The sequence below is a fragment of the Bombyx mori genome, chromosome 16, assembly GCF_030269925.1.
Source record: "Bombyx mori chromosome 16, ASM3026992v2".
In the NCBI taxonomy this organism is placed as follows: domain Eukaryota; kingdom Metazoa; phylum Arthropoda; class Insecta; order Lepidoptera; family Bombycidae; genus Bombyx; species Bombyx mori.
In genome coordinates, this window is record NC_085122.1 from 1,619,945 (window position 1) to 1,643,395 (window position 23,451).

Sequence of the window (23,451 nt, forward strand, 5' to 3'; positions counted from 1 at the left end):
TGAGATATAAGTTCTAAGGTCTCGGTATAGTTACAACGACTGCCCCGCTCTTCAAACCGAAACGCATTACTGCTTCACGGCAGAAATAGGCGGGATTGTGGTACCTACCCGTGCGGACTCACAAGACGTACTAGCACTAGTACTGGTCTTCAAACCAATATTTAAATATGTATTGACATATCCAAAGACTTGTTCGAAATTCTAAATTTTTTAGGTAAATATTCGTACTACCCACAGCCGATGTGATGCCAATATACCGTATATGATTACACCAGAATACGGCTGCTTGTATTCATATAAATAATCCATAGAAAAACTTGTTTCTAGATTTTACTTATTATTCAAATCTGTCATTCGATCTGTCATAGATAAACTTTAAATATTTCAGATTCATATTACGTAATCGATATTCGCATTCGCATATCGAAATAATCGAAGTTGCGCATCACTAGTTCAATACTGATTTATTTTCGAAACTAGGTATCACTAGCTACGGTGTCTCAATGACCACTCTAGAAGAAGTTTTCTTGAGTCTGGAGGGGGAGAACGCCGAAGAGACGGAAGCAGTGGAAGGGGTGTCCTCCGTGAAGCTGGTGCGGGCGCGGGCTTTGTCCAGGAGTCTGTCGCTACAGAGCAAAACCTTGAGTTATCAGGTGAGACTATTATTTTTAACTGGTGCAGTCTTGTATACGTCACTACTCAACAAGTCCTTTCAGATCCTCCAGATCCACTATCGGTACTTGTAGACATTCCAAGCATTGGTGAACTGAACGTCGAACCCGTCGAATCTGTCAAAGGGTTCCTCGGGAAAATTAACCCATAGGCATAGTCCACTGAGTTTCCCGCCAGATCTTCTCATGGAACTGCGCTTCCGATTCGGTGGTAGTTTCTGCGTAGCCCTGTTCTTTCTATTGCGTTAGCAACGTCCTCAGGTTAGAACCCTGTGAGCTCATCTACTCGCCCGGTTACGCTGGCATAGCCCCCAATCTACCAGCTTAGGTAGTAATAAAAAGTCGAAGACACTCTATCACGATTACGCGCACCCGATCGAAACGCCCCCCTCCGAAATCCACATGGGTTATAAGCGTAAAAACTGCAACAAACGTCATGGACATAGTTCAAAATTATTATTTTTTCGTATTTTATAACAAAAGCAATAATCGATTGTTCGCTCTGATCTTTACTGGTGGTAGGACCTCTTGTGAGTCCGCACGGGTAGGTACCATCACCCCGCCCATTTCAGCCGTGAAGCAGTAATGCCTTTCGGTTGGGAGAGCGGGGCAGCCGTTGTAACTATACTGAGACCTTAGAACTCATATCTCAAGGTGGGTGGCGCATTTACGTTGTAGATGTCTATGGGCTCCAGTAACCATTTAACACCAGGTGGGCTGTGAGCTCGTCCACACATCTAAGCAATAAAAAAAAGCCTGTAAATCCTGGTGGATGGACTCTTTGGTGAGGCGCATTTTACTCGGCCAGAACTCTGAAATGTGACAGGCCGTATTATATTGTATACTATATGCGTGTGTTGGAATTTTAAAGGAGCTGAACGACAAGGATCCCCAGAAGACCCCGACCCCGCTCCCCCCGCCGCCGGCCTCGCACGCGCTGCACTCCACCACGCACGGCGTCGAGCACATCAAGGTACGACCTCATATGTGGTGGTGGCCATACATAATGAATTAGGAACAGTCTCTGAAAACAACTGCTGCTTGCGTTGATAATCCTCAATGCTGAGGGTCGTGGTCTTATGAGGCTTTCTTGGGAAAATACACATGGTCGGTTCCCATGTCCTTCCACGGCAATGCTTTTGGAAGAGATTTAGTTCCTCGAGACCGCTGAAGCCTTTTTTTATTGCCCTTGCATGCAGACGAGCATACGACCTACCTGATGATAAATGGTTACCGTCGCCCATGCACTTGAGCAATGCCAGGAGCAGAGCCAAGCCGCTGCCTACCGTTAAGTACTCTCGTACCCCGTTAGCGCTCGGGAAACACCGCGGAGGGGAGCTCATTCCAAAGCCTTATTTGGGTCCGGCTAATTAACCACCGCCCGACATTCGGCGTTGACTGTTTTACGATGGAAAGGTCGAACTCCAACTTAACTCTCCTCTTTCCTCATCCGGGCTTGGGACCGGCATTGGCAAAGTTACGAAAACGAAACTAAATCCGAATAAATAATAGAAGTAATGATACCTAATAAGAGAATAAGAAAGCGAAACGAGTACTGTACGCGCAATGTAACACAAAGCCACGGTCACCCGAGGAAGGGGCAACTTACACCAACTACCCTCGGAATACAATGCAAGTTTTTTTGCACTAAATTAGAAGAACAGTTCACGACCTGGCTTAGTGGTCATCGTAGTAAAACTATCACAGCGCGTTTGCCGCCACTTACCTTGAGGCATGAGGTCGAAATTTCAATTATTAGCAGTCTTACCAGGCAAGTTGATGGTTTGGGAGGTTTAACAATAAGGGAAGATCTTCCACCAAGCCGATGATATTGCTCGGTAGACCGACGGTCCGAATGTTGTTCGGAACTTGTATATATGTGTCGTGGATAACGACTTTTAGTTGTCGTGGATAACGACTTTAGTAATATTAAGACGGTGGTTTTGATTATTATTTTAAATGATGAAATGTTGTTTTGATAAATATCACGAAACGAAGGGTAGACTACGTAACGCCACAGTATAAAATGGCGGTACGTAGACAGAGTCGTGGCATTCCGTGTCAGACAGTCATTCCGTCCGTCTCAGTCAGTCGGTCTGTCGGTATGTGCAACGAAACTGTCGGTTTATCCTGTCATTGTGAAAGTTGTGTGTGTTGAGTTTCAATAATTGTTATTCAAAAAGTTTTATTAACTAAACTGAGTTCAATAGAATACGAGTGATGACGAAACTACCGCTCAGCCATACCTGGCGTGCTCCGACATCAGAAGTGAGATCAGGACTCTACTCTCACTGGCGTGACGTGTTTGAACATGTTCGAAGTACAGCAAAAAAAACATGATGCAGATCAGAATACTAGTAATGGTACGCCACAAGAGCGTGAATGCAGCATACGTAAGTCTTGTAATAACGTCTCTGTTACCTTGATGGAAGATCTTAGCCACGAAGAAATCATCACATCTTACGTTCTGGCTCATGTTGCCCAGTTTGACTGTCGACTTCATCACATGGCATTTACTAGCGGAAATACAACACGTAACAAGCTATTGCAAGAAATTAAGGCAAGTGCAAATCTCAAGTGAAACTTCGATCGCAATAATGGATCTGTCATGACGAGTGGGTAGTTCCGACAATAATTATTTTAAGCCGCTGAGTTCTGCTAGAGTTACATGGCACTAGTGCAGTAAACCAGGACATGAGACTGTGAATTGTCGCTGAAATTTTAGAATCTACTAGATTCAATACCAATAACACTACACGTTCAATGACTTCGGGCTCCAGCAAGCAAGCAAACGAGAAAGCAAGCAGGTTTCCGTGGGGAAGAAAAATTTACACATCTGAAGTCGTCGTGACCTGTAAGATAAGATCCGGTGCGTTCATGTCTGGCGATGCGGCGGTGTTCGGGTTCCGCTGGCGGATGCAGGTTTTTCCGGTGAAATGCGTGCTTGCGTGCTTGACAAGTGTTCGCGGTTGGCTTCCTCAGTGTGGGAGTAACATCGTGTAGGAGAGGTGGAACCCGTAAAATTGTAGTTTGCGTGGCGGCTGGTAAGATTTGTTGCGGTAAGAAGTTTGCATGGTGGTAAAATGTCTTGTGAGTCTGCACAGGTAGCCGGAGGTGAGACTTCCGCGGTCGCGGCTCACCCAGTCCGCGAGAACCGGGCAGATCGCCTCGACGGTACGGAGGCCGGCCGACGGGTCCGCCAAACGACGAGACCACGCCTCCAGCACGGACTGCCGAGATTGGAGCCTCCGCGCTCCGGCTGCACTTGCGCTAGGGCACGCCGCCTTGTAGGAGACTGTGAGGTATCCTTGAATGACTCTGACTGCAATCGCGCGCTGCCGGCGTCGCAGCGCGGCGACGTTCTCGTGGGTAAGGACGTGGCACCAGACGGGTGCTCTGTATAGTGCCATCGACCGCATGGGTACCATCACCCTGCCTAATTCTGCCGTGAAGCAGTGGTGTATTTCGGTTTGAAGGGTGGGGCAGCGGTTGTAACTATACTGAGACCTTAGAACTTCTATCTCAAGGTGTGTGGTCCGTTTACGCTGTGGATGTCTATGGGTTCCAGTAACCACTTAACACAAGGTGGGCTGTGAGCTCGTCCATACATTAAATCGAAGAGCGTAATCAAACGAAATTAGATACGAAGTTTAAAGGGCCGTTTAAAGTAGTTGAAGTATTGGATGGTGACCGTTACACATTGAAAGCTTTAAATTCAAAACGTACTTACAAATACCCACACGATAAGCTAAGAAACATGCCAGCAGGTCACATACCAGTCGAGGTTGATGTAAATGATGATGATGAAGAGCAAGCTTAAATTGTGGTGAAAACTCGAGTAAGGATAGTCTATCGCCCGTATTGTGTTCGACCGTACCAGTAGCTATTACGTAGTCGTAGCCCGGTAGAAATCGGTGTCTCTTGAGGCAACTCAAGTAGTCCGTGGGTGCGCGGTGCGCGTTTGGCTCTGGCGGAGGTCGGGGTCTGTAAAGACCATCGTGTGTAGTCAGCGGGTGATGCACACGGGCGATCCACGCTGTGGATGCGCATCATGAGGGCAATTGCGATTGCTGGTCGGCTGGAGAGCCGTGGCGTTAGATATTTTTACTCGGAAGTTTTCTTTGATCTGAGTTCCTGTAAGCTATGCCTGATTTGTACAGAGTAAATTTGAAGTTTGATGAACGACTGTGGTACGTGCTCTGGCTGCTGAATAGTGAACTTTGTATACCCTATTGTTTGATTTGGTTAAAATGGTATTAAAACAGTTTAAAGCTTTGATGACTTTAAAGTTTCCGATAAGTCGTAAAGTGTAGTCAGGAGTGATCGAGCGGAACAAGTGTTCTCGTGGATGTTTTTGATTGTAGGTTAACCATCACACGAGGACATGTACAATCAGGAAGACCATGTCTCAATCAACACGTGATTGCTGTAGCCAATACGAGATATGGGACGCAAGCACAGTCTGTCGGCGCTCGATGGGTCAACTATTCACCGGCCGAGCGGAGCGACGTGCCGGTAGCTGCGTAATATCGGTATTTTTGGTAAATAAGAACAATCTGGTGAGTCGTATTATTTTTATTTGGATTCTGGTGCCGAATGCTCTCTTGTCAAGAAATCTATTAGTAGTAGCTTCATAATTCAGCAATTTTATACGATGGTTCTCATAAAAGGTTTCTGTTGTTTTGACTCAAAACTGTACGGAACAAATCCTATGCGATGGTTTATTGCTTACCTATTGTATGTCATGTACTACCTGATAGTTGTTTTAATCGGTTCAGTGAGATTGAGCATTCAGCGAAATAGAACTCTTAAATCTAGTGTCCTTATTCGAAGCCCAGACTTGCGTTATTGATGACCAAGCTCGCTATGAGCTCATGGAATTGTTCTTGACAAGAAGTGCTAGAAGCCGTACATCTTTTGAAGTGAAAACTTTTTTAGAATCGTTGTGATTTCAAACCGGATGCAACGAAAAAAAAAAAAAAAAAACGACAGGTAAGAGACACAAATACAAAAATGTGTTGGATGAAGCCAGCAAAGAATGAGACAGAAATATACATACTATTTAATACAGCGCCATCTGTGAGATTTTTTAATACTAACGTGTGTATGAAAGCTCTTGTAGTGAATTTTAATTTAGGATTATACGTGAAATTAAAATATCAATTCACAGAGGGCGCTACCTTACAATTATTTACTAATGACAAAATTTTACATTTATATTTTAATTTTGGAAGGTTTCACTTCTACCACGTGTGAATTGCACACATTTTGTTTTTTTTAAATTGTTCTACCATAAGAATAACAAAGGCGAGCCCCTTCGAATTCTTTATAGTTCGCGTGCCATATCCCAAAAGGTTTTTACTTAAAATGATACTGAAAGTAAGAGATTAACTTTGACGAGACCAGAACATTGGAAATTTAGTAAAATTCGATGTTGAATTTTGCTGAAATGAAGACAGATTGCTTTAACTGGTAATAGAACCTATGATTACATAAGGTTGCCTCTAAGTAGTGCTACTGACGAGACTGATCAGTGAGGTGAGAGTATCTCCATCGATTGGTACAGCGGAGACCTGGGTCTCAATGGAGACTATTGTTGTGTTGGTCTACTAATGACCTTGACTCTATATTGTGAAGTGATGTGTATTGGTTTTATCATTTGTTTTAATGATAATGTGGGTGGTAATGTCACTAGCTGCACCGGCAGCCAGGCCAGGAGCGTTCTATATGATTTTGTTGACACTAGTGATGTAGAAGATGTAGGATCAAATAAATGACCACGATACAACTGACTGATTAAAGTAAGGATTTTGTTGTCCTATTTTGTGTGATTAGTAAAAAACAGTATTCAGTGTTATTTATGACTGGTAATTGAACACCTCGCTCGATTTAGGTGATGTGTTCGTTTTATTGCCGGATGGAGGCATTGCGATGTGTTTTATGGTTGAAGTGGGTACTGGATGGAAGTTCCACTTGCGTGCCGGATGGAGGCATTAGTGTTTTGTGTTGAAGTTGGGTACCGGATGGAGGTCCCACTTATTTGCCGGATGGAGGCAATAAGTAGTCAAGAGCTACTCGATGGAGGTGGCACTTGAATTGGGTTATCGTCACTCGATATAGGTGGCATGAGTTACTCTCACTAGATGGAAGTAATTGTAACGATAGTTTGTGGTTGATACATAATACTGATGAAATACTGCTCAGATTGAGTTGTTTTGTAATAACTCGGGTTTCTAATGCTTATTAAGCATTAATGAAATTTTTCAGTTGTATAGTGTGTCACGAATAGTTGAGTAATTAAGTTATCTACTCACACAGGTTAACATAGTCTGTTAAAGATCTTGTTGAAAGCTAACGTTATGGTTTGTAATGAAACGAATCCCAATCCTCAATCGTGAATGTATCAGGAGTGGCCGAGACGAAACCTGTTAGATATTGCAGAAGGTTGTTTTCCTTGCAGGAGCGTCACACAGGGACGTGTGACATGTCAGAATGGCCGTGTCGTGGATAACGACTTTTAGTTGTCGTGGATAACGACTTTAGTAATATTAAGACGGTGGTTTTGATTATTATTTTAAATGATGAAATGTTGTTTTGATAAATATCACGAAACGAAGGGTAGACTACGTAACGCCACAGTATAAAATGGCGGTACGTAGACAGAGTCGTGGCATTCCGTGTCAGACAGTCATTCCGTCCGTCTCAGTCAGTCGGTCTGTCGGTATGTGCAACGAAACTGTCGGTTTATCCTGTCATTGTGAAAGTTGTGTGTGTTGAGTTTCAATAATTGTTATTCAAAAAGTTTTATTAACTAAACTGAGTTCAATAGAATACGAGTGATGACGAAACTACCGCTCAGCCATACCTGGCGTGCTCCGACATATGTATTTAAATTGTCGTAAGCGAGTTTTTTTTTATTGCTTAGATGGGTGGACGAGCTCACAGCCCACCTGGTGTTAAGTGGCTACTGGAGCCCATAGACATCTACAACGTAAATGCGCCACCAACCTTGAGATATAAGTTCTAAGGTCTCAAGTATAGTTACAACGGCTGCCCCAATCCTTCAAACCGAAACGCATTACTGCTTCACGGCAGAAATAGCTAGGGTGGTGGTACCTACCCGCGCGGACTCACAAGTCCTACCACCAGTAATTCATCAAGGCATCAGTCAAATATCTTGTGTTATATGATTGCTACACTCACAATGGAAAGGCCTTTAATAAACTACGTAATAAAGTCTTCTAATTTCGTGAATACACTAAACGATAATTACTTTCGATACATCCAGGTAACTCCCGAAGTTCCCATCTCGGTGGACGCTCTCAGCGAGCTCGTGAAGACTCGGCCCTCGTGCTGGAGAACTTTCTGCGCTCTGGTCTACATAAGGACCGTGCGGATGATCAGGGATCCCTACAAGCTGTACGTCATGATCTTCTTGCCTATAAGTGAGTATTCATTTAATCTGAATGTTGCAGATATCATTTCTGTTGTCTGAAGCCGCTGCGTTCATCTGCAGTGCGATGATCAGACCAAAAGACCATTATTGGTATCATTGATAAACTTTAGCCCTCACCTCCTCTTCGACTTGAGTTTAAAAATGGTGGTTTGATCGTGAAGCTGCTGATCTTCATGAGCATCATGGTTTTTTTTATTGCTTAGATGGGTGGACGAGCTCACAGCCCACCCGGTGTTAAGTGGTTACTGGGGCCCATAGACATCTACAACATAAATGCGCCACCCACCTTGAGATATAAGTTCTAAGATCTCAGTATAGTTACAACGGCTACCCCACCCTTCAAACCGAAACGCATTACTGCTTCACGGCAGAAATAGGCAGGGTGGTGGTACGTACCCGTGTGGACTCACAAGAGGTCCTAACACCAGTAAAATGTGTGAAAAAAAATTAGCAATAAACCCGTTGATAAATCATACTTGACACCATTTGTCGCTTGTTCCCAGTATCCTGTGCCCTCGGTCTTTACATGAAGTCACGACAAATAGTCTTCTTCCGAATGCAGCCACTGACTTTGGGCCCAGATGCCTATTTCAACAAGACCCCCATAGCGCTGCATAGCGAACAGAATACTTTGAGAGAAGACTTCAAAGAATCGCTAGAGATCCTCGGAGCTCACCCTATAGTGGACTTCGATGGAAACTTCTCAAGTCTACTAGACATGGAGAACTTTGGGGCGTTTAGTCTGAAGGAGAGCTTAAATCCATATGGGAAGGTCATGGCGTATTATAACACAACTTACACGCACAGTTTGCCGATAATCATCAATTTGCTGGACAACAGTCTCTATAGGTGAGTCATAAAGTTTACTATTCAACATCAGGCTTTGTTACACAAAGTTACAAACAGCAGTATTAAAATAGCAGAAGTCTTTAAAGTTCGCGATAGGCTGCGGCTTGACTGTGTCCAGGGATTGCTGACTGCCACGAGCGACGGTAACCATTCACCATCAGATAGGCCGTGGGCTCAAGCTTACAACGACAAAAAATTTAATAAAAAAGTAGGTTTTGTGATGCCACTGTCTGATCTTAAGTGGGTACCGAAGTCTAGTACCGAAGACATTAACCACGCCAATGGCGCCACCCAACTTGAAGCATGAGCTCAAGGTTCAGTTTTACAGCACAACAACTGCTTCAGCCTTCAAACCGAGCCCACTGAGTTTCTCGCTGCATCTTTTCAGTGGGTCGTGCTTCCGATCAGGTGGTAAATTCAGCGAAGCACTGATCTTGCTAGGGCCAGTGTTAGCAACAATTCCGGTTTAAGCCCCGTGAGCTCATCTACACGCTGGAATAAAGCTGATATTAGTCTTTCAAGGCTATCGGCATAAGTAGAAAAAAAACTTCAAACCGAAACGCATTTCTGCTTCACGGCAGAAATAGGCAGGGCGGTGGTACCTACCCGTGCGGACTCACAACCCATTCTACCACCAATAATATAATATTGTCCCATTATGCATTCTTTTATTCTTTCGGTAAGGTCCTGCCCATTTCTTCCGAGGAGCAATAATAGGTTTCCGTTTACGGGTCAAAACGAATAATTTATTGTAATATTGGTTTAGCTTATGTAAAGTGAACGGAAAAATACTACGAGGTTAGAAGCCCGACACGTTGAACTTACCAGATCCGCACTACTCTCGTCACCACAGTCCAAGATGCTCTACACTCAGCGGCAGATAGAAACAAATTGCGTAGAGTGATTCACAATAAACTCTTATTGCGAGGAGGTGGTCACAACCTTCAGCATTGAGGAAACTGAAGCGAGGAGGAGAGGCTTAGCTTCATATCAACAACTAACGACACCTTAATTGTTGTTCACGCAGGGCCCTAATGTCAGCATCGGGGCTGGAGCACCACTTCAAACCAATAGAAGTGATGGCCCATCCGTTCCAGCAGACAGAGCAGCAGGAAGAGTTCAATTTGGGCAACGTCATCTGCGCTGTGTTCGTCGGCATGATCTTCGCGCTGGTACCAGTGACCCTGGCTGTCGACATCGTCTACGACCGGGAGGTAACGTGCCGTCTCCTAAAGTACAAAAGACACCTGAACTATTAATGAAAATTTTAATTCTTTCTAGAAGTTTAAAACTCTATGTTTGAATATATGCTAGACAGAGAGCGCACTATTTTGTATAGTGACGTCAATGATCAAGAACACAATACGAACTCACTAACAACTCTTTCCGGTTTCTGTTTTCTTTCTTCATTATCCTGCTCCGTTATCCGATTCTTCTGATTGTTCTGCGCTATCTTCATAGCTCAAACCAAGCTAGTTAATTGTAAAATTAAAACTTCCCTCTGATGTTGACCAAAATTATCAAATAGAAATTCCGCTCTGACTTATTTTGACCTTATACCTCTTGAGTGTACATCCCAGTTCTCATGACTAGTTTTTTTTTATTAAATAATTGTGGAAGTAGATGCACTAACTCATGGACCGCCATAGACAAACACTTGATATCGGATCGATTGGTAAAGAGTTTATTGGAGCATTGAGACATGAGTTCAAGTCCCACTTACAATGTATAAGGCATAACTGTTTCGCGAAAGAAATAGGCGGGACGGTGATAAAAACCAGCTTAGGTACAAGTATAATACAAAACTACCTTCAGACGTACCTATACCATATTTCGGAGTTTATCTGGGATAATTCCATTTAATCTTATTGCTTTGGTACCGACATAATGAGCTAACAACACATGCTGTTATATGATGATTTTGAGGCATGGCATCATCCTCATTCAATTTACTAAGACATTTGTAGTGTTGGGAATAGTGTGAAAAAACAATGGGAATAAAACTTGAAATATGTTATTAAACATCAAATAGATATGAAGTTACGAAAGGAATGTTTGATTGGTTTGTGTTCAACGCATTCCAACGTGCTTTATCCTACTGTAGTGAACTTGCAGTGTTGCCATCACTAAAACTAACTTTACAGTTTAATTTTGTATTTTCTCTTGTCATTCAATTCTCTTCTTTAACCCGTCTCTAAAGCTGAGGGTAGGTCTCTTCATTCAAAAGATAGGAGTCCATCCTATCTTTTTGGTCTCTTGACTTTCGCATCCAGTCCCTACCATTTTGACCAAGTGGTCGGTCCATAATTACCGACGAATTCGAATATTTTACAGTTTTGGTGCCCATTCGTTCGTGTTGAGCCCACTAGGTTTTAATTATGTCCACGACCCGAGAAAACACAAAATAAGGGCGTTATCATGACTGTTAATTGAGTGGCGCTCTGTTGCATAGCACCGTCCATGTGGATGAGTGTATATCATGTGCGCCAAGATATTCGTGTAATCGAAATAGCCCAAAAGTCTTGTGCGTTTGTTACAGATCAAAGCAAAGAATCAACTTCGCGTCAACGGCCTCTCGATGAGCATGTACTTCCTCACTTACTTCACGATACTCATCATCATCATGATCATCACTAGCGTCGGCGTCCTGATTCTGGTGAGTCATGGGAATGCTGAGGAAATCAAGGATTTAGTGATTTGAATCATTCACTCGGTGACAGGAAAAAAGCGTCGAAAACAAGCCCAATGTTTTTTAGTTGTGAACGAAACAGCCTATTTGAACGTGAATGAGTACCATAGTAAATAAATGATATCTGTATGTAATAATAAATAAATGACACGCATATGATGAAATAAACCTTTTCATCATACGAATGTATGCCCGATGTGGGAATCGAATTGACAACCCTCGACGCAACACGGCCTTTTACTACAGCACCAGTCTGATTCAATTTCATTCTAAAGCTACCGGAACCACTTCGACAAAGCGGTACGACACGAGAACCAGCTCGTCGTGGCCGCCGGTAACTACATTCCCGATCCTGCGAACAGAATGGAAAGCAGTCGACGTCGCCCCAAGCACGTCATTTCGAATGCTCCCGATTCACTAAAGGTGTTTTAGGTACCTCAAGCACTGGTCATCGTTCTCGTCGAAACCGTCGCTTGCAACGAAGGGCTCGACGAGTAAACTAACCCACAGACACAGCCCACTGAGTTTCTCGCCGGATCTTCTCAGTGGGTCGCGTTTCCGATCCGGTGGTAGATTCTGCGAGGCACGGCTCTTGCTAGGGTTAGTGTTAGGAACGTCGTCAGGTTTGAGCCCCGTGAGCTCACCTACTAGTTAAGGTTACGCTGAAATAGCCTCTCAAGGCTATCAGCTTAGGTAGGAAAAAAAAAGCTACCGGAATGACGTTAATCATTTCGACAAAACCTCGAATTTTGAACATGATAACAGGTGATCCTGAACGACATCCCGAGCCTGACTAACGGCTCGGCCATCACGATGCTGTGCGGTCTACTGCTGCTGTACAGTCCCTCCGCCATACTGTTCAATACGTGCCTCTCGTACATATTCGACAAGATGGACTCCGCCCAGAGCATCATGCCGAACATCACGACCTGGGTCGGAGTCATCCCGTTCATCTTGGTCGCTGTTCTCGACACCTTTAAATGGGGTGAGCTGGTTTGGCTAATCAATAGAGTTTTTTTGCTTAGACGGGTCCTCTCTCGTCCCACCTGGTCTTAAGTGGTTAGCAGAGCCCATAAACATCTAGAACGTAAATGCCACCACCCACCTCGACACATGAGTTGTAAGGCTCTCATTTTTAACAGTACAACGGCTACCCCGCCCTTCAAACCGAAACGCATTACTGTTTCACGACAGAATAGACAGGGTGGTGGTACCTACCCGTGCGGACTCGCAAGAGGTCCTACCAACAGTAATATATTAGGTACCCAGTATATTTTAGGTTTATCCTCTTACTTTTTATTTGCCTTAATTTAGAACCCCTCTTGGGAATATATAGGCCGCTAGGGTGTACCGTGACCCTAACTTGCACCAGCGCCATAGATGATGGAGCTTGAGAAGGCCAAGGTTTGATTAACGAAGAGACTTTGTCATTAAAACACTCTGACCATGGTCCCATTTCAAGTATACTGGGAAATACCCCAAAAGATTTTTTTTTCTTTTTAATGTTTTGTGCCTGAACGTGCAAGCGATAAAAAAACACGATCAGCCCAAGCGTTGGCTTGTGACACATTATTCTCTATTCTCGCGTGACGTCACAGCTAGCAGTTCGAATAGTTATGCTACTGACGTTATCGCGTAAAACTATCGTCCGTAAGCCGATTTTACAGACAGCCAATTTTTTTTTTGTATATGTTACCATCCACTGTGCTTATGAGAATATTCTTAATATTCAGTCCCTTACAGGCAGCGACATCGCGTTCTACCTTCACCTGGTGTTCAGCTTCCTGGACGTCATGTACATACCGTACGCCATCATGTACTATGTCGACAGGTCAGTGACACAAAAATATCCATGTTAGGAATATTGTGTTCTTTTTTTTATAATAAATAAGTTTATTACTTATCTATACACAAGACGCACCAAAACTTTGTGGAGTTATTCGTGAAACTTTCAAAATGTCGCAAAGAAAAAGAAAACAAATTAATATTGAAGAAAAATTGCGTATTATGAAAAATATCCATTAGAGACCAGTGTTTCTATCACCAAGTGCAAAGGAAACTGAGAGCCCTCGTAATACTGTGATGAACACACTTCATCGAAGAACAGAAGGTATCTGACAAAGACTTGAGGCAAATTCCCCACTCCGTGGAAGATCTCACAGGACAGCTGTTAGACCTCAAGTCTCAAATGAGCACCTATTTTTTTTTATTACCCGTGAAGGCAGACGAGCATACGAACTGATGGTAAGTGGCTACCTTTGCCAATGGACTTCAGCAACGCCGACGGAGCCAAGCCGCTGCCTACCGTTTAATGTTCTCCACCAGCCTCGTTTGAAGAAGGACATGTCATAACACTCGGGAAACACCGCGGAGGGGAGCTCATTCCAAAGCCGGATGGTACGTGGCAAAAAGATCATAAAATACCTACCCTAATATAAAAGTAATATTTGAAAGTCCCGTGAGCGGGAGTGTGCTGCTTCCGAGCGCTATGACATGTCCTTCTTCAAACGATGCTTGTGGAAAGTATTAAGCAGTAGGTAGCGGCTTGGCTCTGCCCCTGGCATTGCTGAAGTCCATGGGCGACGGTAACCACTCACCATCAGGTGGGCCATATGCACGTCTGCCTACAAGGGCAATAAAAAAAAATAAAAATAATTGTAAATCATCTTTTATAGTATGAGGTAGCGCCCTCTGTGAATTGATATTTTAACTTCACGTATAATGTGTTCTATCTCATTCTCTCGCCGGTTGAATCCTATACATTTATATGTTTGTGTCTCTATGGACTTATTTTTTCGTTTCGTTTCATTTTGTTTCATCAAGTTTGAAATCACAACGATTCTAAAGAAGTTTCACTTCAAAAAAAACCTGCACAGGGTATATGTGACGTGCAACCTCCGGGGGGTGTGCACTACCCCCACCCTGGGCAGCTACTTCACGGCGGAGGTGTGGGTGCTGATCGCCGCCATGCTGCTACACGTGCCGCTCTGCGGGGCCGCACTCCTCGCCGCCGACAAGCTCAAGACTGGGGGAATCGCGGCCTTTGTAACTAGATTTTCGGACTTCTTTTTTTTATTGCTTAAATGGGTGAATGAACTCACGGGCCACCTGATGCTAAGTGGTTACCGGAGCCACCGACAGCATAAATGTCGCCACCCACCTTGAGACATAAGTTGTAAGGTCAAACTTTTAACAGTACAACGGCTGCGCCACCCTTCAAAAGCATTACTGCTTCACGGCAGAAATAGGCAGGATGGTAGTACCTATCTGTGCGGACTCACAAGAGGTCCTACCATCAGTGATTACGCAAATTATAATTTTGCGGGTTTGATTTTTATTACACGACGATATTCCTTCACCGTGCAAGTCAATCGTGAACATTTGTTGAGTGCGTATTTCATTAGAAAAATTTGAACCCGCCTGAGGGATTCGAACACCGTTGCATCGCTTCAACACGAATGCACCGGACGTCTTATCCGTTAGGCCACGACGACTTGGTGTCGGAATTCACGTGAGGTGCCTTAAATAATCCACCCGTGCCGAGGCTATAATCAAGTTAATTCTTGTAGACTTTTGTACAGAGTTAAGGAATATGTTTTCATTATAGATTTATGTTGACAGAGAAGTCGCAAGCGCTCCGAGACGAGAGCGGGGAGCGTGAGCGGCGCGGGGGTAGGGGCGGCGGGCGCGGGGGGCGAGGAGGCGGCGTACGGCACGGAGGGGGGCGAGGACGGTGACGTCAAGCGAGAGAGACGACGGGTCGCCAACATACTCGCCAGCAACCAGAACAACATGCCACCCTTACTTGTTCATGTAAGCTGTTTTTGAAGTGAAAACTTCTTTAGAATCGTTGTGATTTCAAACCGGATGCAACGGAAAAAACGACAGGTAAGAGACACAAATACAAAAATGTGTAGGATGAAGCCAGCAAAGAATGAGACAGAAATATACATACTATTTAATACAGCGCCATCTGTGAGATTTTTTAATACTAACGTGTGTATGAAAGCTCTTGTAGTGAATTTTAATTTAGGATTATACGTGAAATTAAAATATCAATTCACAGAGGGCGCTACCTTACAATTATTTACTAATGACAAAATTTTACATATACTTAAGACGTTTAGGATAATTGTATTTTAATTTTGGAAGGTTTCACTTCTACCACGTGTGAATTGCACACATTTTGTTTTTTTTTTTTAACTTCAGACGTATGTATGTTTATAACGGAATCTTTGAACATGATTTTGACCCCGAACTCGAAATTTGGTATACTTATTAAGAACCGACGACAATTCAACATTTAAAAAAAATTTAGAAAAAAAATATTGAAAAAATTTAAATTCAACTAAAAAATAGAAAAGAAATTATTATAATAAATTTCAATTTAAATTGTGTAAGAAAAAATTATTTTATGGTAAAAAAAGTGGCTTAACCCACATTTTTTTATATTCAAGCTTATATGATGTATAATGGAATTTATTTAAAATATAATAAATTTTAATGCAAAACCGGCCTATCCATAGTTTGACCCATAGATAACTGATGGCTTTGTAAGAAATATTTTTGCGCCTATTGTTTTTTTGCCTACTCAAATTCAAATTCATGAAAATTCAAATCTAATTGCCTCCATACTAACTATGGAAAGCTTAGGCCACTTTTGCGCGGACGGCCTCATATGTGAGCTTATCTTGGAAATATCGTAAGCGAGTTTCAGGCATCTGTCAAATATCTTGTGTTCTATGATGGATACCCGCCACATGATAATCACAAAATCAGTGGAAAAAGCATCACATCCGGTATTCTTCACCACGATACTTTCCCCCCGATCCCTAGAACCTTCGGAAAGAGTACAAAGTGCGCGGTACGGAGGACGGTGGGGGCTGCTTTGGTGACAGCAAGAGTCCCACGCGGCGGTCTCGGAGGACCGGCCTGGCGAGGCTGAGCTTGGCCGTGGAGGGAGGGGAGGTGTTCGGGCTCTTGGGCCATAACGGAGCCGGGAAAACCACTACAATGAAGATTATTACTGCCGAAGAGAGACCTACTTGTGGAACGGTGAGTTTATTATGTATTTCAAAGGTCCATTGTTGCTGTCCATACTCCAAGGCTGTATAGGCTGCTGTAAAGTTCAAGAACTACAACAATATTGGTCTAATATCCCAAACATACTTCTTCTAATCAGTCCTTTTTAAAATCAACTTTTTTTAACACACTGCCATGAAGCAGTAATGCGTTTCGGTTTGTAGTGTGTGGCAGCCGTTGTAACTGTACTGGGACGTTAGAACTCATATCTCAAGGTGGGCGGCGGCATTTACGTTGTAGATGTCTTTGGGCGCCGGTAACCGCTTAACAACAGGTGGGTTGTGAGCTCGTCCAGCTAACTATGCAATAAAAAAACACTAACCTATGCCTTAATATAATCGTAGATGATCCATTTATTTATACGTAAGTACATATCTTAAGTACATACGCTGATCTTTATGATGTATAATCATTTTGAATGTGGCTATAAAAAATAGTTAATATGAAAAAAAAAGATAAAAAAATACTAGATAACTATACTAGATATCTATATACTAGATAGCTCTGCGAAGCACTGCCCTTCCCAGGGCTAGTGTTAGCAAATTCTCTCAAGTTGAACCCGTGAGCTCACTATCTATTAGCAACTATCTACACGTAACTGAAATAGTTCCTTAGGCTTCCAGCGAATAGATAGGCGGAAAAAATCGCCCTTACATCAATCGGGCTAGCGGTTCTACATACACACATACCTTCTCTTTTAATTGTACCAAAGTCTTATACCGTATTATTATCTCTGTGATATCTTCTGTATAGGTAATGCTTGGTAGTCAAGACATAAGGGATTCCCAAGCGTCAGCGTTCCGCATGCTGGGCTACTGTCCGCAGCACGACGCGCTGTGGAAGAACGTCACCATCCGGGAGCACATCGAGTGCTACGCCGCCATCCGGGGGGTCAGCAACCAGGACATACCCCGGTAAATCACTACATAGTATAAAACAAAGTCGCTTTCTCTGTCCCTATATCTGTCCCTATGTATGCTTAAATCTTTAAAACTACGCAACGGTTTTGATGCGTTTTTTTTAATAGATACAGTGATTGAAGAGGAAGGTTTATATGTATAATAACATCCATTAAATAGTGGTGAAATCAATAATAAATTACAGTTTCCGAAGCGAAGCGAGGGCGGGTCGCTAGTAAAAAAAAAACCTTTATTTGATCTTGCTACATTGCTTCTTAATTTGCTAAATTTATTTATACTATAACACTATGTTTAATTACTAGCAAGGTCCCCAGGTTGGGTAAAGGCCTCCTCCAATGATGACCACTTCTCTCTATCCTGTGCTAATTGCCACAACTCTGTGCCAGCTGCTTTTTTTATTTCGTCCTCCCAGCGTGTCGAGGGCCTTCCCCTCTTACTTTTTCTTTTATTTTGAGCATGCTTCTCTCCATTCTTCGTTGACAGACCTCGGTACCAACACTCAAAGACAAACAGTCATCAGTTTTTTTTTGCCATAGTTAAGCCAGATACTTCGCAAGCTATGATCCACATTAAGCTATAGCTATAGCCAATAGACAACTAGAATTGAACTAATTAATTCTTTCGCCCAAACATCAAATCTAACAGCACTAGAATAGAAGATATGAAAGCTCCATGGCATGGCATAGATAGTCAGAGTGTTAGTACCAAGTTCAGCCAACAAAGTGGCAATATCCTGAAGGACTTCATTCCGCAAAATTATAATTTGCGTAATTAGGTACTGCTGGTAGGGCCTCTTGTGAGTCCGTACGAGTAAGTACCACCGCCCTGCCTATTTCTGCCGTGAAGCAGTAATGCGTTTCGGTTTGAAGGGTGGGGCAGCCGTTGTAACTATACTGAGAACTTAGAACTTATCTTAAGGTGGGTGGCGCATTTACGTTGTGGATTTCTACGGGCTCTCGTAAACACTTAACACCAGGTGGGCTGTGAGCTCGTCCACCCATCTAAGCAATCAAAAAAGCACTTCTCTTCTTAAAGAAGCTGAAAACAAGCCCTTTTTTCATCCTGTATCTACCCAATGCTGACTAGATTTCTTCATATGCACTCCATTCTTTTCGGTCTCTTGCCTTTTGCATCCAATCCCTACCAGTAATTTTGTTCAGGTCGTTGATCCATCTCATTGGTCCAAGTTGCGACGTCCAGAACAAGGTCTCCATTCCAGTACTTTACGTACAGTACAAAAGAAGCGCTCAGCCATTCATCAGCCTAAATTATTTCCATCGGATATAGGCCAATGCTCCTTCACTCCATCAGCAATTCCTGAATAGATCGATTATGGTTGCAGGATCGTGGACGCATACCTAAACGGTCTTCAAATAGCAGAGCACGCCGGTAAGAACGCGGAGGAATGCTCCGGGGGAACTCGTCGTAAGCTGTCCTTTGCTTTGGCCATGGTGGGTGCACCACGCGTGGTGCTGCTAGACGAGCCCTCCACCGGGATGGACCCGAGGAGCAAGAGATTCCTATGGGACACCATTCTTGCCAGCTTCCAGGTGGGTTAGGGCCAATTGGTCACCCTCACGAATAACTACCGTAATGAAGGAATAGCATCGGGTATTAAAAATCAAAAACCTACTGGTGGTAGGCTGTTTTGTGAGTCCGTATGGATAGGTACCACAATCCTGCCTATTTCTGCCGTGAAGCAGTAATGCGCTTCGGCTTGAGGATTTGGGGCAGCGGTTCCACTATAAAACTGGCACTTAGAACGCATGTCTCAATGTAGCTGCATCAGTGTTGCTCATGTCCATGGGCTCTGGACACCATTCAACGCCAGGTGGGCTATAAGCTCGTCTGCCCATCTAAGCAATGGTAAAACTGCAGTGTATAGCGTACAAAATTCGATAGTCAATAGTGACCTTAATTGTGATGTCTGTATACATTGCATTGCACATTACGGACTTAGAGACTTCACTGGTATACTCCCAGGAAACGACCCTCTCAGATTAAATTTATATATTTTTATTTATTTATATACACACAGAAAAGATGACATAGTACAGAGTAATAGGAAAATTATGTACAAAGGCGCTGCTTATTTCTTTAAGAAATCTCTTCCAGCAGAGCCTGCGAGAGGATTATGAGAATAATAATTAAAAGTGATGAGTGTGTGTAGAACAAATAACACATTACTAAAATAACAAATACAACATGAGAATTATAGTAATGCACATACACACAGCAAATATTGTTAAAATTAATTAATTTATTTGTTCGAGTTGGACGGATTTTATTGTAATAAATTATTTTGTTTTTTTTTTCTCCATCCATGGCAATTGTATGTTAAAGATTCATGTTAGACAAATGGATTCAAATCACATAATACATGCTTTTCGTGATATAAAAAGTTAATTGGTTGTCTGTAAAGTCGCCTTACGGACGATAGTTTTACGTGATAACGTCAGTAGCAGAACTATTCTGTTAGCTGTGACGTCACGCGAGAAAAGAGATAAATGTGTCACAAGCCAACACTTGGGTCGATCGTGCCTCTCTATCGCTTGTTCCGCGCTCTCGCTCGCACGCTCAGGCTCGGGCGGAACGTGACACTTTTTCATGCGTGCAGTCGGTGTTTATCGATTTATACCACTTTGAAGATGTGATTTAACTTTATTTCTGAAGTTTTAACTATTAATACTTTTTTTATAGACATTTCAAACCTTTCAATTTTTTGTATCAGGGTAAGAAAGGTGCCATACTAACGACACATTCCATGGAAGAGGCTGATGCATTATGTTCCAGAGTTGGGATCATGGTTAAGGGGAGTTTGAGGTAAGGGTTCCTGAGCAAACTTCTTTATATACACTCTTTAAAGTTTAGCAGATTTGAAGCTTCTGCTACATCTTCTTGCTGCCTAGGTCTGTCTGATTGGCGCAAAATATCTCTAGTCTCATCAGATTTAGGTCATTGATATTGATCAGGCCTTTGCGTGAACCTTTCCTGTAAATTCTGATTTAGGGTTTATGGATCAGCAAAATATTTACATTACATTTAAAAAATAGCAGTGGTTTAATACATTAAAGAAAAATCAAAAAAATAATAATCTCAAAGCACAAAAAAATTTGGTGATTCATCTGTTTGTTTTGCTGATTGAGATCGTCTTTAGGTGTATCGGTTCAACGCAACACTTGAAGAATCTATACGGAGCCGGGTACACGCTGGAGATGAAGATAGGGCAGACCAATCAGAAATCAACGGTATGTTAATTGATATAATTATTTATATTTATTATTGCATAGATGGGTGGACGGGCTCACAGCCCAACTGGTGTTAAGGGGTTACCGGAGCCCATAGACATCTACAACGTAAATGCCGCCATCTACCTTGAGATATGAGTTTTCTCGAGTCGCTGGTAAACTACGCCCGGAAAAATTGTTAGCAAGAGCAGTGCTTTGCTGAATTTACCATTCAATCAGAATCGCGACGGAGGAGATCTGACTAGAAACTCAGTGGGCTGTGTCTATGGGTTAAGTCTTGCTTGACTTGCACACAATCTTGGCGGTCCCCGGGCATTCCCCTACCAATATTACTACCATCAGAGTTTGACTGTTTTTTTTTATTGCTTAGATGGGTGGACGATCTCACAGCACACCTGGTGTTAAGTGGTTAATGGAGCCCATAGACATCTATAACGTAAATGCGCCACCCACCTTGAGATATAAGTTCTAAGGTCTCAAGTATAGTTACAACGGCTGCCCCACCCTTCAAACCGAAACGCATTACTGCTTCACCGCAAAAATAGCCAGGGCGGTGGTACCTACCCGTGCGAACTCACAAGAGGCCCTACCACCAGTAATTACGCAAATTATCATTTTTTCAGGTTTGATTTTTATTACACGATGTTATTCCTCCACCGTGGAAGTCAATCGTGAACATTTATTAAGTACGTATTTCATTAAAAAAATTGTCTACAAATACAAGTGCTTTGCAGATGATGGAGGGGGACATGTCGATGTCGCCTTCGCCGCTGAGGTCTGCGGAGAATTCACCTTCGCTCGGAGAAGCTGATGAAGGTAAAGCTTATTTTGAAGATAGATCAGGACAGAATTATTATTTAGTACACGACTAGCTGACCCGGCAGACTTCGTAATGCCTCAATCGATAAATAAAAAACCTAAACATTTGTATAAAATAAACTTAAAATAAAACAAAAGAATATGTCCGACAGGGGACACATGAAAGGTAAAACAAAATGTTTTTTTTTATTTATTTAATTCCGACCATTTTCATATTTATCTACCTTTTAAACCTTCTCTGGACTTCCACGAATAATTCAAGACCAAAATTAGCCAAATCGGTCTAGCCGTTCTCGAGTTTTAGCGAGACTAACGAACAGCAATTAATATTTATATATATATAGATTAGACTGGTTGTCGTAGAGAGGGCACGGAGACCATTGGCATTCACCACATCGAACTGTGAAGTCTCCAACTGTATTAAGTTATTTAGTGACGGAAATTTTAAATTGCACCGGTCTTTTGTTTTCTCATGTCTTTTTCATCATCATATCAGTGGTAAGGTCTTCGACAGTGAACGGTTCCTGAAATGATGAGCGAGAAACGGCGTCAATTCTTCATCAGATCTCTTGTCCAACTATGTTTTTTTTTTATAGCTTAAATGGGTGGACGAGCTCACCTGGTGTTAAGTAGTTACTGAAGCCCATAGACATCTACGACGTAAATGCGCCACCCACCTTGAGATATAAGGTCTCAAGTATAGTTACAACGGCTGCCCCACCCTTCAAACCGAAACGCTTTACTTCTTTACGGCAGAAATAGGCAGGGTAGTGGTACTTACTCGTGCGGAGTCACAAGAGGTCCTACCACCAGTACAAATCGTGTCGCGTCATCGAAGCCTAGACCCATGCTACGAAACATCATCAAACGTCATTCCTAGCTAGTTGTAGATTGAGTATTGTGTATTGAATATTCCAGGGGGGTCGGTGTCCGTGTCTGGGAGCGTGGAGCTCGACGGGGAGGTGGAGGTGGTGGACGCGTCCATACACACGCCACTGGTGGCCGGCACCCCGCCCCTCGTCAGGCACCGACACCACAGGTACCATCGGCGTTCCATTGGCCTCTGTGCTCTAGTCCACATACACGGTTTCCTACTTCTCTTTGACCTGAAGTCTCAGGGTAAAAGGCCGGTCACCGTCCTCACCGAGCCTGTCGGTCCCTACTCGGCGAGTAAATTAACCCACAGACAGAGTCCACTGAGTTTCTCGCCGGATCTTCTCAGTGGGTTGCGTTTCCGATCCGGTGGTAGATTCTGTGAAGCACTGCTCTTGCTAGGGCCAGTGTTAGCAACACTCCCGGTTTGAGCCGCGTGAGCTCATCTACACGTCAAGGAGAAGCTGAATTAGCCTCTCAAGGCTATCATCAGCACAGGTGGGAAGAAAAAGAACAAAAAAAGGTGAAAGGCTTACACTGTTGAATCAACGGTTTAATCAGAAGCCGGGTATTCCGGAAAAACTTGACAACATTATGATCCTGATGATGATTATGACCTGTTATCGTCTGAGACTATAAAATTTCACACTTATCTTTATATAACTGAGTGAGCCTTGTACAAGTAGTCTTGTTAGTCTGAGATTTAACGATTAGGTTTGGCTGAATCCTGCGTCACACATCATTAAGTGGGCCGTTTGCCATGCCTCCGAGAACAATGATAACCTAACCTTCAACATTTTACTGGTTGTAGAACCTCATGTGAGTCCGCGCGGGTAGGTACCAC

General features: G+C 43.0%; 1 protein-coding gene across 1 annotated transcript in view; it reads left to right on the top strand.

Moving 5' to 3' along the window:
* LOC101744996 (cholesterol transporter ABCA5) overlaps positions 1-23,451 on the top strand; it is a 66,228-nt gene that overhangs the window by 31,852 nt on the left and 10,925 nt on the right. Inside the window, exons 18-34 of the mRNA XM_012692814.4 lie at positions 481-653; positions 1,543-1,644; positions 7,960-8,116; positions 8,631-8,976; positions 10,004-10,190; positions 11,516-11,632; positions 12,431-12,650; positions 13,409-13,496; positions 14,542-14,710; positions 15,287-15,478; positions 16,502-16,720; positions 17,501-17,661; positions 19,010-19,217; positions 20,399-20,490; positions 20,825-20,915; positions 21,650-21,731; positions 22,653-22,773. Coding sequence (XP_012548268.1) covers positions 481-653; positions 1,543-1,644; positions 7,960-8,116; positions 8,631-8,976; positions 10,004-10,190; positions 11,516-11,632; positions 12,431-12,650; positions 13,409-13,496; positions 14,542-14,710; positions 15,287-15,478; positions 16,502-16,720; positions 17,501-17,661; positions 19,010-19,217; positions 20,399-20,490; positions 20,825-20,915; positions 21,650-21,731; positions 22,653-22,773 — 2,725 coding nt within the window. The remainder of the gene's footprint in view (positions 1-480; positions 654-1,542; positions 1,645-7,959; positions 8,117-8,630; positions 8,977-10,003; positions 10,191-11,515; positions 11,633-12,430; positions 12,651-13,408; positions 13,497-14,541; positions 14,711-15,286; positions 15,479-16,501; positions 16,721-17,500; positions 17,662-19,009; positions 19,218-20,398; positions 20,491-20,824; positions 20,916-21,649; positions 21,732-22,652; positions 22,774-23,451) is intronic.